General features: G+C 43.1%; 2 protein-coding genes and 1 long non-coding RNA gene across 3 annotated transcripts in view; 2 read left to right on the forward strand and 1 right to left on the reverse strand.

The window, feature by feature from the left end:
* The window catches only part of LOC146547956 (signal transducer and activator of transcription 1-alpha/beta-like), a 14,692-nt gene extending 12,860 nt beyond the window's left edge, over window positions 1-1,832 (forward strand). The window contains exon 19 of the mRNA XM_085265013.1: window positions 1,406-1,832. Coding sequence (XP_085121139.1) covers window positions 1,406-1,832 — 427 coding nt within the window. The remainder of the gene's footprint in view (window positions 1-1,405) is intronic.
* Window positions 1,833-8,043: 6,211 nt separating this feature from the next.
* Window positions 8,044-9,391, forward strand: LOC146547957 (uncharacterized). The gene is made up of 2 exons (XR_014890760.1): window positions 8,044-8,248; window positions 9,123-9,391. It is a non-coding gene; the product is annotated as an uncharacterized LOC146547957 (long non-coding RNA).
* A 164-nt stretch (window positions 9,392-9,555) lies between these two features.
* On the reverse strand, window positions 9,556-11,261 carry LOC146547958 (uncharacterized). The gene is made up of 2 exons (XM_085265192.1): window positions 10,889-11,261; window positions 9,556-9,999 (listed from the first exon to the last, which is right to left on the reverse strand). Exons 1-2 carry the CDS (start codon window positions 11,146-11,148, stop codon window positions 9,729-9,731), a joined length of 531 nt encoding a protein of 176 aa, XP_085121318.1. The 5' UTR covers window positions 11,149-11,261; the 3' UTR covers window positions 9,556-9,728.
* Window positions 11,262-14,135: the final 2,874 nt, after the last annotated feature.

A 14,135-nucleotide genomic window follows, 5' to 3' on the forward strand; every position in this document is an offset into this window, starting at 1 on the left:
ATTGTCATCTCTGCTATATACAGTACAGTATACAGAGAGACGAGACGACGAGGCTCCAGTTCCATTCAGTGCAAAAGAACAACAATAAATATAGGAAGAGTAAGAATAAATATACACTATAATACTAAGGTAAGGGGAGTAAATATACACTTGAGGTAAAAAGAGTTAATAACAGTGTAAAATTTACAATTTACAATTGGGATTTAAAATGACCAACATAGCAGCTTTTCAGATTACAATGTGATAATAAAGTGATCAACATGAGCAGTTTCCTGAGAGTAGGATTTTCCATAGAGCAGCATCTGTATTTACAAAGGCAGTAGTATGTGGAGTGCAATAGAGTCAGTCAATGGTTTGTGTGGGTGTGTGTTGTGGGGGGAGTGGGGGAGCTGGTTGTGAGTTCAGGAGTCTGATGGCTTGCGGGAAAAAGTTGTCTCGCAGTCTGGAGGATCGGGCCCGAATGCTGCGAAAGAATCCATGGATGCTGAGTGGTGTGTGGGTGGAGCGAGTCTTCCTGAAGTCAACGATCTCCTTGGTTTTGTCCACATTCAGTGACAGGTTGTTTTTACTGCACCAGAACGCCAGCTACTGAACCTCATCTCTTTAGGCTGACTTGTCATTGCTGCTGATGAATCCAACCACGGTTGTGTCATTTGCGAACTTGATGATGTGGTTAGAGCTGTGTAGGGTGGTGCAGTCGTGTGTCAGGAGGGTGAACAACAGTGGGCTGAGAACACGGCCCTGAGGAGCTCCTGTGCTCAGCCTGATGGTGCTGGAGATGTTGTCGCCGATTTGGATGGACTGAGGCCTCTCTGACAGGAAATCTAGTATCCAGTTGCAGAGAGAGGTGCTCAGTCCCAACTTGCTGAGTTTGTCAAACAGTTTTTGGGGGATAATGGTTTTGAATGCTGAGCTAAAGTCTATGAACAGCATTCTGACATAGGTGTCTTTCTTGTCTAGGTGGGAGAGGGAGAGGTGAAGTGCAGTGGAAATAGCATCTTCAGTCGACCTGTTCAGCTGGTATGCAAACTGCACTGGATCCAGAGCAGGGGAGGTTGCTTTTCAAATGTGACATGACAAGTCTCTCGAAGAACTTCATGATGATGGGGGTCAGGGCGACGGGACGGTAGACATTCAGGCAGGATACTGAGGATTTCTTTGGCACCGGGATGATGGTGGTGGACTTGAAGCACACTGGGACGATCATCTTTCTCAGCGATGAGTTGAAAATGTCTGTGAAGACATCGGCCAGCTCAGCCTTTTGTTTCCACTGAGAGCTCAGGCAAACTCAGCCAGCCTGCAAAGGACTGTTTTTTTTATCTGCCCACTCAGAGCAGAGCATTAATCTCACAAAGACTGTTTTCTCTGAGCCTGCCATTCTGACTCCTTGTGCTCCTGTTCTCAGGACAGCTGCGGCCCAGCATTTCACTGCATCTGTCTCTATTTCCAAGGAGAGGGGGGCTGGGGCCCAGTTGATCCCTGCTCCAGTTTCCAGGTCAGCTGAGGCCCTGCTGGTCCCTGCACCCATATCAGCTCCTCGGGTGGGGGCAGCAGCTGCCCAGTCTCTACCGAGACCTGTGCCAACTCTTGAGGTGAGGCCCGCCTGGATGCAGCAGACCTCCGCGCCCGTACCTACTCCTTGGGTGGGAGTGGCAGGGGTCCAGAAGGTATCTGCACCCGTGTCTGTCTTTGATGATGGCTCAAGTGAGCCCGTCCGGAGGCTCAGGAGAACCAACACCTACTCTACGTCCACTACAACCTTCAGCTGTCAGCTCTGCCCGCAGCTCAGTTATCTGTTCAGCCAGGGGCCTCTGTACCTGCTGAACCTGTAGCTGCTTCTGTTGGAGGGTCCGAGGAGCCCGTCCAGCCGTCTTCTGTTCCTGCTGGGGGTTCTGGAGAACCGTGCCAGCCATCTTCTGCTCCCACTGGAGGGTCTTGAGTTTTTCTTTACCCTGGTCTCGTCATGTTGATTGCTCTGTGCTCCCCTCATGTGTCTCATCTCCTCGTTTCCCTCAGTGTATTTTAGCCCTGTGTTTGTCTCTGTCAGTGTCGTGTCGTCCCCTCATGCTGTGTGTGTGTTTCTCCTTCCGTGCTCCCTGAGATCTCCGTCCCTAGTTTCCTGGTTTCGCAGTGTTTTGTTTTCAGTTCCCAGATTTTCGTTTTTGGTTTGATTTTGCAAGTATTTTTTTTGTTTAAGTTTTGTCACTGCAATAAAGCAGCCTCCTCTGAGTGTTCTGTGTTTTGGGTCCTACATCCTGCCTGCCACAGCCATTTCATGACATGTATAATCTCTTCAGTGGGTTCTCATAACCAGATGCCCAAAGCACTTCAACTGGCTCCTTTGGGCATAAAGGATTAGTGGCTCTGAGCACCTACGAAGGAAACTAATTTCTGTATTTGCAACTTCAGTCTTTTCTTCATTACCCACATGTCATTAGAATGTAGGTAAACTGGCAAATGAAAAACCTTCAAGCTAAACTCTCTCTTTAGCACCATAGACCGGTATGATGGTCACATTACTGCCATCATACCGGTCATACCTCAAACTTGGAGGTGTGGACTATCATCCTGGACAATTTCAGGCTGCAAATTGCTTCAGTGTTTACTGAAGGTCAATGAAGAGCCCAAGTCAGTTTTGATAAGATCTCCAACACCAACTGAAATGCAGCCCCAAACCATGACAGAGCCTCCAGTGTGTTTCACAGATGGCTGTACCTGTGTTCTGACCTCCATTGTACCGTCAGAAAGCCTGCAGAACTATTGCTCCAGACTTATTTAAAAATTAGCATAAAGTCTGGCTCTTAGGAAAAAAATATAAAGAAATGAGAAGTAGCCAAAGCTAAGAACCTCTTTACAAATAAAGCCCCAGATATGGGTTACACTGATGATAGGTGGTCTCCTCCCTAAAAGCCTCTCTGACGGTGAACACTGGCCATTAGCCCTTTGTTTGAAGCTTCATGACAGCTCACGCTTCGCTTTGCTTGGCTGTCCAGACATGTATGTGTCACTCAGGGACGCTCGGATACGGTGTCGTTAAATTATCAGGAATCAGACGGCTATTTTAGTCGAGCTACAGCTTGACTAAAATAGCTGTAAAGATTTTAGTGGATTATTATGTCTAGAACATCTTCATTTTGTGATTGTACCCCATAAAGTTGCTCCTGATTAGCCATCATTCTCTCACAGGCATTTTTATTTTAACTCAATGCAGGAGTGTGTGTGTGTGTGTTGGGGTAGAGCTAATACACTCTGACAGCCCAACGGGTGGAGACAGGGCATGCAGAGAGAGAGAGATCAGTGTTTCCTGCTGCAGCTCTGAATATGGACAGCAGCAGGACCAATAATAGCAGGAGGACAAAAATCAATCTGCCAGCGATCAATCGCAGCATCAGGGAAAACATCGATAGAAACACTTCTATAATTGAAAAGTTCTGGGGGGGGGGTTTTCGTTGTTTGTTTTGTAGATTTTTCACTTAAATGTACACCTGCCTGTTTTGTGAGCAAATGCACAATACAAAGCAGTTTGATGTAAAGTTTTTGAGCGTGGTTTGAAAGCAGGTCAACGGCTCTGCAGACAGGAACAGCACGGTGTCCTCTGAGCAGGCCTGAGTGGTTATAGACGCTCCTTAAATATTTCATCTGTCTTCTGTGCAGCAGGAACAACTCACAGACCGGAGAGGATAAAATACTGGACACGTCAGTATGAACACAGCCTTCATCGTTACCTTAAGCAACCTTTGGCTACCCAAGTCTGTTGCATAAGACAGTTAAGGGTGTTTTTTCCTTTGAACTCCAGAGAGGTTTAACCCTTGATTTTGCACAGGCTTTTTTCCTGAATTACATTATAATGCCAAAAGTACTTACTCATCTGCCTTCAAACACACCATAAACTCGAGTGAAATACCATTCTTAATCCACAGTTTAATATGTTGTCAACTGACCCTTTGCAACCATAACAGCTTCAATTCCTCCTAGAAGGTTTTCCACAAGGTTTAGGAGTGTTTCTGGGAATTTTTGACCATTCATTCAGAATCACATTTGTGAGGTAAGGCACTGATGTTGGAGGAGAAATCCTGGCTTGCAGTCTCTAATTCATCCCAAAAGTGCTCTGTTGGGCTGACGTTAGGACTCTGTGCAGGCCAGTCAAGTTCTTCCACAGCAAACTCACTGAACTATAGACCTTGCTTTATGAGCATGAGTTTTTCCAAAATATCTATATATCTTATGTCTATATATCAAACTATCACCCTCCACCAAAATTTACACTTGGCACAACGCAGTCAGACAGGTACCGTTCTCATGGCAACCGCCAAACACAGACTCATCCATCGGATTGCGATGGACTTATTGCACAGACAAGTGGCATCCTATCAAGGCTCCACAATGAAATGTATTGAGTAGCAACTTTAGGTGTGCTAAAGCAGTGTAATAGGATGCCCTGTACAAGATTTGAAACATGGCGTGAGGAAAGGCTGATGTGGGCTGGCACAGAGATTTGCAGAACTGCCATGACTAATGGTATGTTTCAGTTTTTTTACCCATCACACCAAAACACCATCATCAACGATGCCCTTATACATTGTATATAAAAGATAGCAACTTATTTCTGTACTTATTGCTAAGTGTTGATATTCATGTGTTTTAAAATATAGTGCGTACAAAATATTTTTACATAAACAGTAGTAGACTAAATGCAGTCTACAATCTGTGGTGACAATTTTGCACACTGTAACTTTGAGAATTTACATAAAGTGTAACAAAAAAAATGAATACAGTTGTGTTGAAATTAATCCAGTCATTATCACCTGTAATAATAAAAAAACATTCAGTTTTGGTGTGAAATCAAAGCCTCAGCAGCAGGCATCATTGTTGGAGACGCTTTTATCATTTTCTTTTGGTTGGATGTTTTTCACGTGGTTTCTAGTGTTTGCACTGTGGTGAATTATCTCAGTGGGAAAAGAACAAAAACAGCACCAGTAGCATATTTGCTCTGGGCGGCTGTTCTGTAATATTTGAGCTCTCCCCGCTGCCTCGCTGGGTGGCCTGTGGCAACGGGCTGCGCGAGGCATCGGTCTGAGGAGGTTGAAGTGGGACACAAAACATCTTGCTTGGATGATTGATCACGTCACAAGCAGGCAAAGTTAACTGTCAGCAGGCTGCAGGAGAAGGAAAACTCTCATGAATTAAAGATGTAAAGTCAGCAGCAGACAGCGTTCTGCACTTGGAGAGGAAGCCTTATGAGGAAGCCTCCTTTTAGCTACCTTCTTTTAGTCATGTCTTTATTTTTCAGTTAGTTAGTTAGTTTTAACTTCACAGTCAGGCTTCTGTTTGCATTTTTTTGAATGAAGTAATCTTAATGATGAAAAAGAGCTCAAAGCATGAGTAAAACAAACATAAAGTTGTCAGACCTCTTTTTGCTCCCAGTCCACAATACTAACTAAGGCAGGCTTGATTCATAACATGGTACATCCCAGAGTTTCTGGTTGCACTGTGAATTATCCAATGTGGTGATTGAGATGTGGGTGCAGAGCTAAGACAAATAGCTCAAATAAGCTAAGACAAATATTCAGTATTTTAGTCTGTAAGCAGGGCTGGACTGGGACAAAAAAATCAGCCCGGGCATTTTGACTAGAGACTGGCCCACCAGGTATTATAGGAAAAGCCATAAAGGCTTTGAATGAGAACAGATGCTGTTGTGACTAGAAATGGACCGATCCGATATTACGCATCGGTCCGATACTGGCGAAAATTACTGGATCGGATATCGGAGAGAAATAAAAAATGTAATCCGATCCATTAAATATCAAAAAAGCACCTCATAAAACTTGCGACACGGCGTAACTCGGCTCATAACCGTAGCACGTCGGAGCAGTGTGCTCACGTGATAGAGCGGCTGCGTGTATTTGTAGTCTCGCTACCAAACCAGCATTTCATCTCTGAGGAAGTTATCCCATAGAGAAGTAAAGCAAGTGTGTAAGTTTATCTCTGAATGTTTGTAAAGCATTCCCGCGTTAAGCTTAACAACCGATATATGGAGCGGATGCCTCTTCTCTCTCCCTCCCTCTCCTGCTGCTACTTCAGTCATGAAACTGATCAGTGATCAGCTGATCGGCTTTTCTGTCGCGAGTCCCCCACTTTGCACCAGAAAGAGGAAACCAGCGGCTGAACAACAGCAGCACGTTTAAGCTTGATAATCTGTTGTTAGAATTTATTTAATATTACTTTCTACACCAGGATCTTTTTCTACGTAGCTGACGGCTGGTAACTGTGCAGGGGCGGATCTAGCAAAGTTTAGCCAGGGGGGCCGATAGGGCATTAACAGGGAAAAGGGGGCACAAAGACATACTTTTCTTTCTTATTCTCATTTAAAATGTCTAGCTTTTAATAAATAATTATCAGAATCTTACACCCAAAGTTTTAATCTGATGTAAAATGAATAGAAGTCCATTACTGTATATAGTAACTATTAAGTCTAATATATCCTAGTAAGCTATAGTACTTTTTCCTTTGGGAAGGTACAATCTGTGCAGTCGGCAGTTCTGTTGAAGAAAGATGTTGAATCTATTTAATTATTCTTGAAAAATAATTTATTTCTGGGCATTTTTTTTCACACTGCATCAAATTAAAGTTGATTACGTCGATTAAGCATCACGAGGTGGAGGGTGGGGGTGGTTCCCTATTTTTTTTTTTTTTTTGCTGGGAGTTTTAGAGCCCTATTAGTTAGGTTGCTTACTCTTTAAAATACCAGAATAGGGAGGATGGAGTAGGTTTAAGTTTATTAGATTGATGGGTTTTGCTGAACTATGAAATATTTTGGGTCCAGTGCATTTTTTGCATACAGGTATAACAGAATAGCTTTAGTGTTTTGTTTTTTTTTTGTTTTTTTTAACTTGAGTATGAACTTATACAAAAAGCAGCAAGATATTAAAAAAAAGTTTTATTGATTAAAAAACACATTGTATTGGATTCATATCGGTATCGGCCGATATCCAAATTTATGATATCGGTATCGGACATAAAAAAAGTGGTATCGTGCCATCTCTAGTTGTGACAGTGATGTACACTGTCTTGTTGGTATATGTATGATTTCTATACATTTTACGTCAGATAAAAACTTTGGTTGTAAGATCCACATAATTATTTAATAAAAGCCAGATATTTTTAAAAGAGAATAAGAAAAAAAAAGTATTTCTTTGTGCCCCCCCTCTCCCTGTTAATGCCCTACCTGCCCCCCTGGCAAAACTTTGAGCTACTTAGAAAAGGATCCTGGTGTTATTTGCCTCTCAGAAACAGTTCATAACTTCCCTTCAACTAATTCATGTCACCTAAAAGGTAAACCTGTTCAGCTATGAAGATTCGGTAAGGAGATCTCCTGGTTTCATCTTCATGTTTCCCTCTCACCACATATCCAAACTAGGGATGCACCGATACCGATACCGGTATCGGCCTTGATACCACATTTTCTAAAGTACTCGTACTCGTTAAAAGTCCCCCGATATCGAGGACCGATACCACGGTCTGAGCCCTGTCTATGTTTGAGCGGCATGTAAGGGGTTAACCACAAGCGCCGAGTGCCCGCCCCCAGGCCCCGAGTGCCCGCCCCCAGGCCCCGGCTGCAGCTCAGAGCGGGGAGAAAGCAAGGCGAGACATATCAGCTATGTGGAACTATTTCAAAGTGAACGAAGACGCGAAAACAAAGGCAGACTACAAATTATGCTCAGCGAAATTGTCCAGAGGAGGCTCTAACGGTGTGTTCACACCGAACGCGATGGACGCGAATAGAGCGTCAGGTTTACATGTAAAGTCAATGGAAAGGCGCGATGACGCGCGATTGCGGGTCCCGCGAAAATTCGGAAGCAGATTTGCGTCGCGAAAACGCCAAAACGCGTGAAACGCGCGTCAGTGTAGCGCGTCTGGGGCGTTTGACTCGCGAATAAAACCACGCGCGTGAGTTTTTGTGTTGCATTTTGTGCATACGCGCGTTTCGCGTCTACCGCTCAGTTGGAAAAATCTGAACTCCAGCGTCAAATCGCGCCGCGACAACCAATCAGGAGCCTGGTGACATGGCTGTTACCTAGGTCAAAGGGGCAGATCCAGCCAAAGCCTTTCATACTTCAATGGAGGGGAAGGCTAATCAATGCGGTAGCAAACAACTCGGAGCTGTACAACACCAGCTGCTTTCAGTACCGAGACAGGAATAAAAAGGACCGAGCTTGGAGGAAGATATGTGAAGAGATCGGGCAACCTGGTAAGTTCATTCATTTCTCTTTTGAAAGTTTTCACTGACCCGGGGAAGCAGCACAAAAGCTAGCAAGCCACCGCTATTTTCCCACTGACGTACAAATACCGTTCTGCTTTTATGCATGTTGTCATTTAGGAATATATTTTATTGTTTATTAATAAACAACACAGTGGTCCCGCTCATCCGTCACTGCTTTGCTTTTTCGCTGATTTTTTATTGCACAGTACAGCATTGCATTCTGCAGCCTGATTGACAAATCTCCTGCGCTTGCCAAATTTATCACGTTTGGTTTTGATAACCATCGCGTCCAATAGAAAAAACAGCACAAAAACACCCATAACTATGAGCCTCATTCGGAAATAGACACCTGCACCGTGAGGGAAAAAGGCGCACGAAAGTGGCGGGCAGATGAAGACAAACCGCAGCATAATAATACTTTTACGTTTTGCAATCTACAAAGGTTTGCACTTTGAGAATCAATTGTGAGAACTGTGACCAATGTTCATGTGTGTGGGGGGAAAAGTGTATAAAGTGCGTGGCCAGGGGCTAGTTATTCTGAGAACCCCTGCAATAAATGAGGGACCACTGTCTACTCTACGATTATTATATCCAACCTGTTAACATTTAATACTATATTGATAGAACCAACTGATTCTGCAGCAGAGCATCCCCAGTCCCTGAGCTCCTGCTGCTGCACCCACAGATATGTACAGCAAGCACTGATACCTTTTTAGTCGGTGGGATTCCCTTGTGATCACCTTTACTAAATATCTACAACCAATCTGATTATATCCTGTTATTGTTTTTGTTTTTTTTCAATGTTGAAATTAAAATCTAGTAGCAGCCTTCTCATTTCTTTGTGTTTTGTGCTGTTTTACAGGCCCACAGAGGAGGACGGCTCCGAGGCAGATGAGGGACGGGTCCCAGGACGGTCCATCGGCGGTGGAGCTGGCCATCCTGGAGTCCCTGAAGAGGCCACACCAGTCTCCAATGGAGCATTTCCTCCTCAGCCTTGTTCCTGCTCTGGAGAGCAGCTGGTCCTTTTTATTCCTGTCTCTCTGTAAATTCTTATATTTTATATATTTATGTTTAATGTTTTTCTGTTTGAGACTTTTAATATTATTTCAAATAAATGTTTATAATGACTAATGTCTCAGTTCTACTACACAGCAAATGTTGGCACACAACTTGACACATGTAGAATTTATTTCATATTATACTAATGACAAAATATACTGATACAGTGGGATGCAAAGGTTTGGGCAACCTTGTTAATAGACATCATTTTCCTGTATAAATCGTTGGTTGTTACAATAAAAAATGTCAGTTAAATATATCATACAGGAGACACACACAGTGATATTTGAGAAGTGAAAAGAAGTTTACTGGATTTACAGAAAGTGTGCAATAATTGTTTAAACAAAATCAAGCAGGTGCATCAATTTGGGCACCACAAAAAAGAAATGAAATGAATATTTAGTGTATATCAATGTGTGTGTCTCCTATATGATATATGGGGTGCCTTTGTCTGGATGTGCTTCCCATCCAGAGCTGCACAGCACAGAGGAAAGTTCCAGCGCTCCTGGAATCCCTCTGTGATGGAGCGCCAGTCTCCAGGTGAAGGCACAGCCATGAAGTCGTCCACTAGACAGTCCCAGATGGACGTCGCTGCCTGGGGGGTGATCTGGCTCACCGTGGACACACAGACTCTGAAACTGAACGCGATGGTCCTGAAGGAGTCCCCGGTGACAAGGAACCTGGACAAAATTGTTCAAAATCAGTATTATGTGTACTGCAGTTACAAAATACATTATTCAAATTCCAAAATACTTTTGTGATGTCAGATTTAAATCACAAAACATGAATCTTACATAAAACATTTTGTAATTATAAGGATAATTACAAAATGTATATTAGATAATATCTAAAACAGTTGTGTTTTGTTTTAACTTTAATATATCATAATTTGATTGGTAGCAACTTTCACAACTACAGTGAGCCAATCACTCATAATTCCTAAACATGTCAATCAGGTAGGAATGAAGTGAGACATTAATAGAAATAAAGAGTTGTATGTTGACATGTAGCCCTTTCCTTGCTTAAATCATTAATATTTTTGAAAAATTAATCTGTGATAAGACAGCTTATCAAGATAGAACCATGTAACTAGAGATGAACCAAACTGTTCACAGTTTTATCTAACTCTGTTTTAATAAAGGCTGGTGACCCCTGCTATAGAGTCTGACAGCTGCAGGGATTATATACAAATATTCAACTATCCCAGAATTAAACCAGGTCTAAATAAAAAGGAGTGAGTATCACTACAAAGGTTAACTCAGTGGTCCTAATGCTACAGTTTGATATCAGCAAACACCGAGCGCATACATTGATGTGACACCACAGCCATGCTATCATGCAAACACTGATAACAGCATAAATCGAATTAAATCGGGACTTGATGAGAGCTTCTGAGTATCACTAGAAATATTATAAACAGTCGTCTCCGTACCACAGTTTGCTTTCAGTAAACACCGACAGCATTCACTGTTAGCATAGCACATCCATGTTAGCAGTGTATAACTGGATGGATTAGCATATTAGCACAGATATCAATAAAGGACTACCGTATTAAATAGTTTTACTAACCTCAGGCAGACGGACAGGCGCTCTGCAGGTGGGATTGAGCGCCTGTAGTTGGTGTCTAGGCGGGCGATGCTGGGACCGACGAGGGAAAGCAGGTCCTCAAACTGGCCGACGGTGATAGCGCTGGAATCGGCCGTCATCCAGGCGCAGCTCCTGGAGCAAGTGGTGAAACTCACCAAACTGCTCATGCCTCTGGAGGACCTGATGGACCCAGGTACGGCGAGGACGTCTTTTACGCTGCTGCTCTGCTCTCCACAGTACATAGAGAAGGGAGACTCTCTCTTCAAGCGCTAGCTCGATAGCTGCCATCTTGCAAAGATACCGGTCTGGCACAACTCCCTCCCACATTCCTCCCACATTTCCGGTTCACGCGCGTCAAAATATTTTGACGCGCGATGGATTTTTCTTGGACACGCGTTGAGACGCGAATGTACACGCGTCAAATTAGGGGCGTTTGGGGCGTTTTATTCGCGTCCATCGCGTTCGGTGTGAACACACCGTAAAGGTAGTGCATTTAACACAAGCAATTTAATCAAGCACCTAAAATCCCAACACAACAACGAGTACAAAGAGTTTACCCACGCTTATTTACCCACGCTTATTAGCACAGAGGAGCATAGCTGATGCTATAGCAGTGGGACGGAAAATAGTTGGGCATTTTAAACATTCCGCCTTAGCCTACTCCCGCCTCGAGGACATTCAGGGACAGCTCAACCAGCCAATAAAGAGACTGCAGCAGGACGTACAGACGCGCTGGAACAGCACGTATTACATGGTCCAGTCCCTCATTGAGCAAAAGCGAGTGCACGAACTCCCTGACTATCTCACCGCTCACCAATGGGCTCTTATGGAGACAACTGTTGCCATCCTCGCCCCCTTTGAGGAACTAAAAAAGTGAGCAGCTACAACGCACTAGCCTCTGATGTCATCCCAGCTGTGACTGTGCTAGTGAGACTTCTAAACAGGGAAACAGACGAACAAATTTAAAATAAAATTTTGTTTTTTTTATAATTATTTATTCTGTAATATGTTGCATACAACATGCTTTTCATTTTAAATAAATGTTCTTAATTCCAAACTATACCCTTGTTTATTTTTTGTTAAATTATAGGACTAAAGCTGTTACCTGCAAATTTAAATCATGTTTTTATTAAGTACTCGGTATCGGCGAGTACTGAAATGCAAGTACTCGTACTCGTTTCCAAAAAAGTGGTATTGGTGCATCCCTAATCCAAACCGATATCATGACCAGCAGCTTTTACAGCTGTGGCTCCAGCAAACATCAGCTGATACTAGAAATTAATATTAAATAAATTCTAACAACAGCTGATCAAGCTTAAACGTGCTGCTGTTGTTTAGCGCGACATCCGCTGGTTTCCTCTTTCTGGCGCAAAGTGGGCGATAAACAAGCAAGAGAGCCGATCAGCTGATCATTGATCAGTTTCATGATTGAAGTAGCCACAGGAGAGGGAGGGGAGAGAATGAGAGAAGAAGAGGCAGCTGACAGCGTAAAGACACAGAATAACTCCAGCTTTGTGTCTTTTTTTCATTGTAGCTGAAGTCCGGGACAAACTGTTCCTTTTCAGCTCAATACGAAACGCGAAATATTTTCTCTGAATACAGACGATTCCGTTTTTTACGGGACGATTGGCAACTCTACTAACTAACCTTATGAATAAAATAAAGTTCACTATCAATAACATCAAAGCACCCACCCAGCTGTATAGAAACTCCGTCATGCTAACTACTACCCAGTACGAAAAAGTGAGCACAACGAAAATAAACTCCACCTAAACTTGGTTTATATCTGACCCAGATAGACTGCAGGTCTTCTTACCTTCTTCTTACCTGAAGTTCAGTTCACCTGACACTCGGACCTGCGGCCGCCTCAGGTCTCTCCTCCTCCTGCCTCTCTTTCCCTCATCCACCTGCTGGCCTCTGTGGAAGCTCCGCCACAGCCACCACCAAACAACTGAGTTATTTTTACACATCGACTAGCATCTGGCCAATCCACCACCTTTCATTGTTTATACCGTTACAAAAAAAAAAAAAATCATCGGCCCACAAAAACAAAAAATCACCATCGGGCCCACCAGGCATATGCCCGGTAGGCCCGATGGCCAGTCCAGCTATATCTGTAAGTCTTTGCTGTTGGTCACTTTACACTCCCTGGTATCATTGTGTGTTTGTTTGCTTTCTTTTGGGCAGGAGTTCACACGTCTGTTGGTGTAAAAAGCGCGAGTAAGGACATGTGCAGCTAAAAGCCTCCTCAACCTCTTGTTGGTGCCGTGTTTCACTTCAGCATTTAAACTCTGAGAGGTTTCTAATGCAACTGTAAGGAGTGTGTCTAAGTTTCACACATGCCACTTTCTGCCCTTCTGGTGCTTTCTGTTGCCACTGGTTTAGGTATTCCTGGAGAAATAAATATAGTTATGTTGATCAAGAATTAACAGCAAAATCAACAAGGCCAATATAAACTCATAGTATCAGCATGTGTAACATTATGTAACAAAATGTTATACCACCATCAATTAACATTGAGGCTACAATACAAAGTTGGCAGAAGTTGCACCTGGTGTGGTCTTCTGCTGCTGCCGAGGTGCTCTTCGGTAGATTGGCAGCTTGTGAAAATTCACATCAGCCAGTCTGGCATCAAAAACCATGCTGCGTTCAAAGTCACTTCAAATATTCCATAGATAATTTTGACTATCTTGGATGTTTTGAGTCCTGACACATGGTGGCAGTGCTGCGCTGGGATATGTCGGCAGCTGATTATTAATTCTGATATAACATGGACTCTTAGTGGGCGTTATGGTGCTTTTTAAATCCTTAACTCTTCTTTACTTCTTACCCGACTTTCCTTTAATGATGTCATGCATCTGGAGTGGCTATTTGTACACTGTCTTTTAAAAATCTGAGGACATCAGAATTGGGGACTACACTGACACCCGGTGGGCAAAAGACAGCAGTTAGCACAACCAATCAAATAGCATAAACAACACGACAAAGGAGGCCCCGCTACAGTGTGATTACACAAAATCCTTTATTTCAAGGATCCAAGAGCACATTTCAACACATGGCAGACTGCATTTTTTTGTTTTTTAAACACATGTTAGCGCACAACTACAACTTCCAGTGATTTAAAAAAACAAACAAACAAACAACAAAATAAAGTCTGCGTGCATTAAAAAACAGCACAGGGAGAGTTTGGTTTAATTTAAACTCAGATTTTTAAAAAAGAAAGATTAAA

Source organism: Mchenga conophoros, linkage group LG23 (assembly GCF_057382185.1).
Source record: "Mchenga conophoros isolate Kocher_MC1m ecotype Shallow Benthic linkage group LG23, M_conophoros_male_GT1.1, whole genome shotgun sequence".
Lineage (NCBI taxonomy): Eukaryota > Metazoa > Chordata > Actinopteri > Cichliformes > Cichlidae > Mchenga > Mchenga conophoros.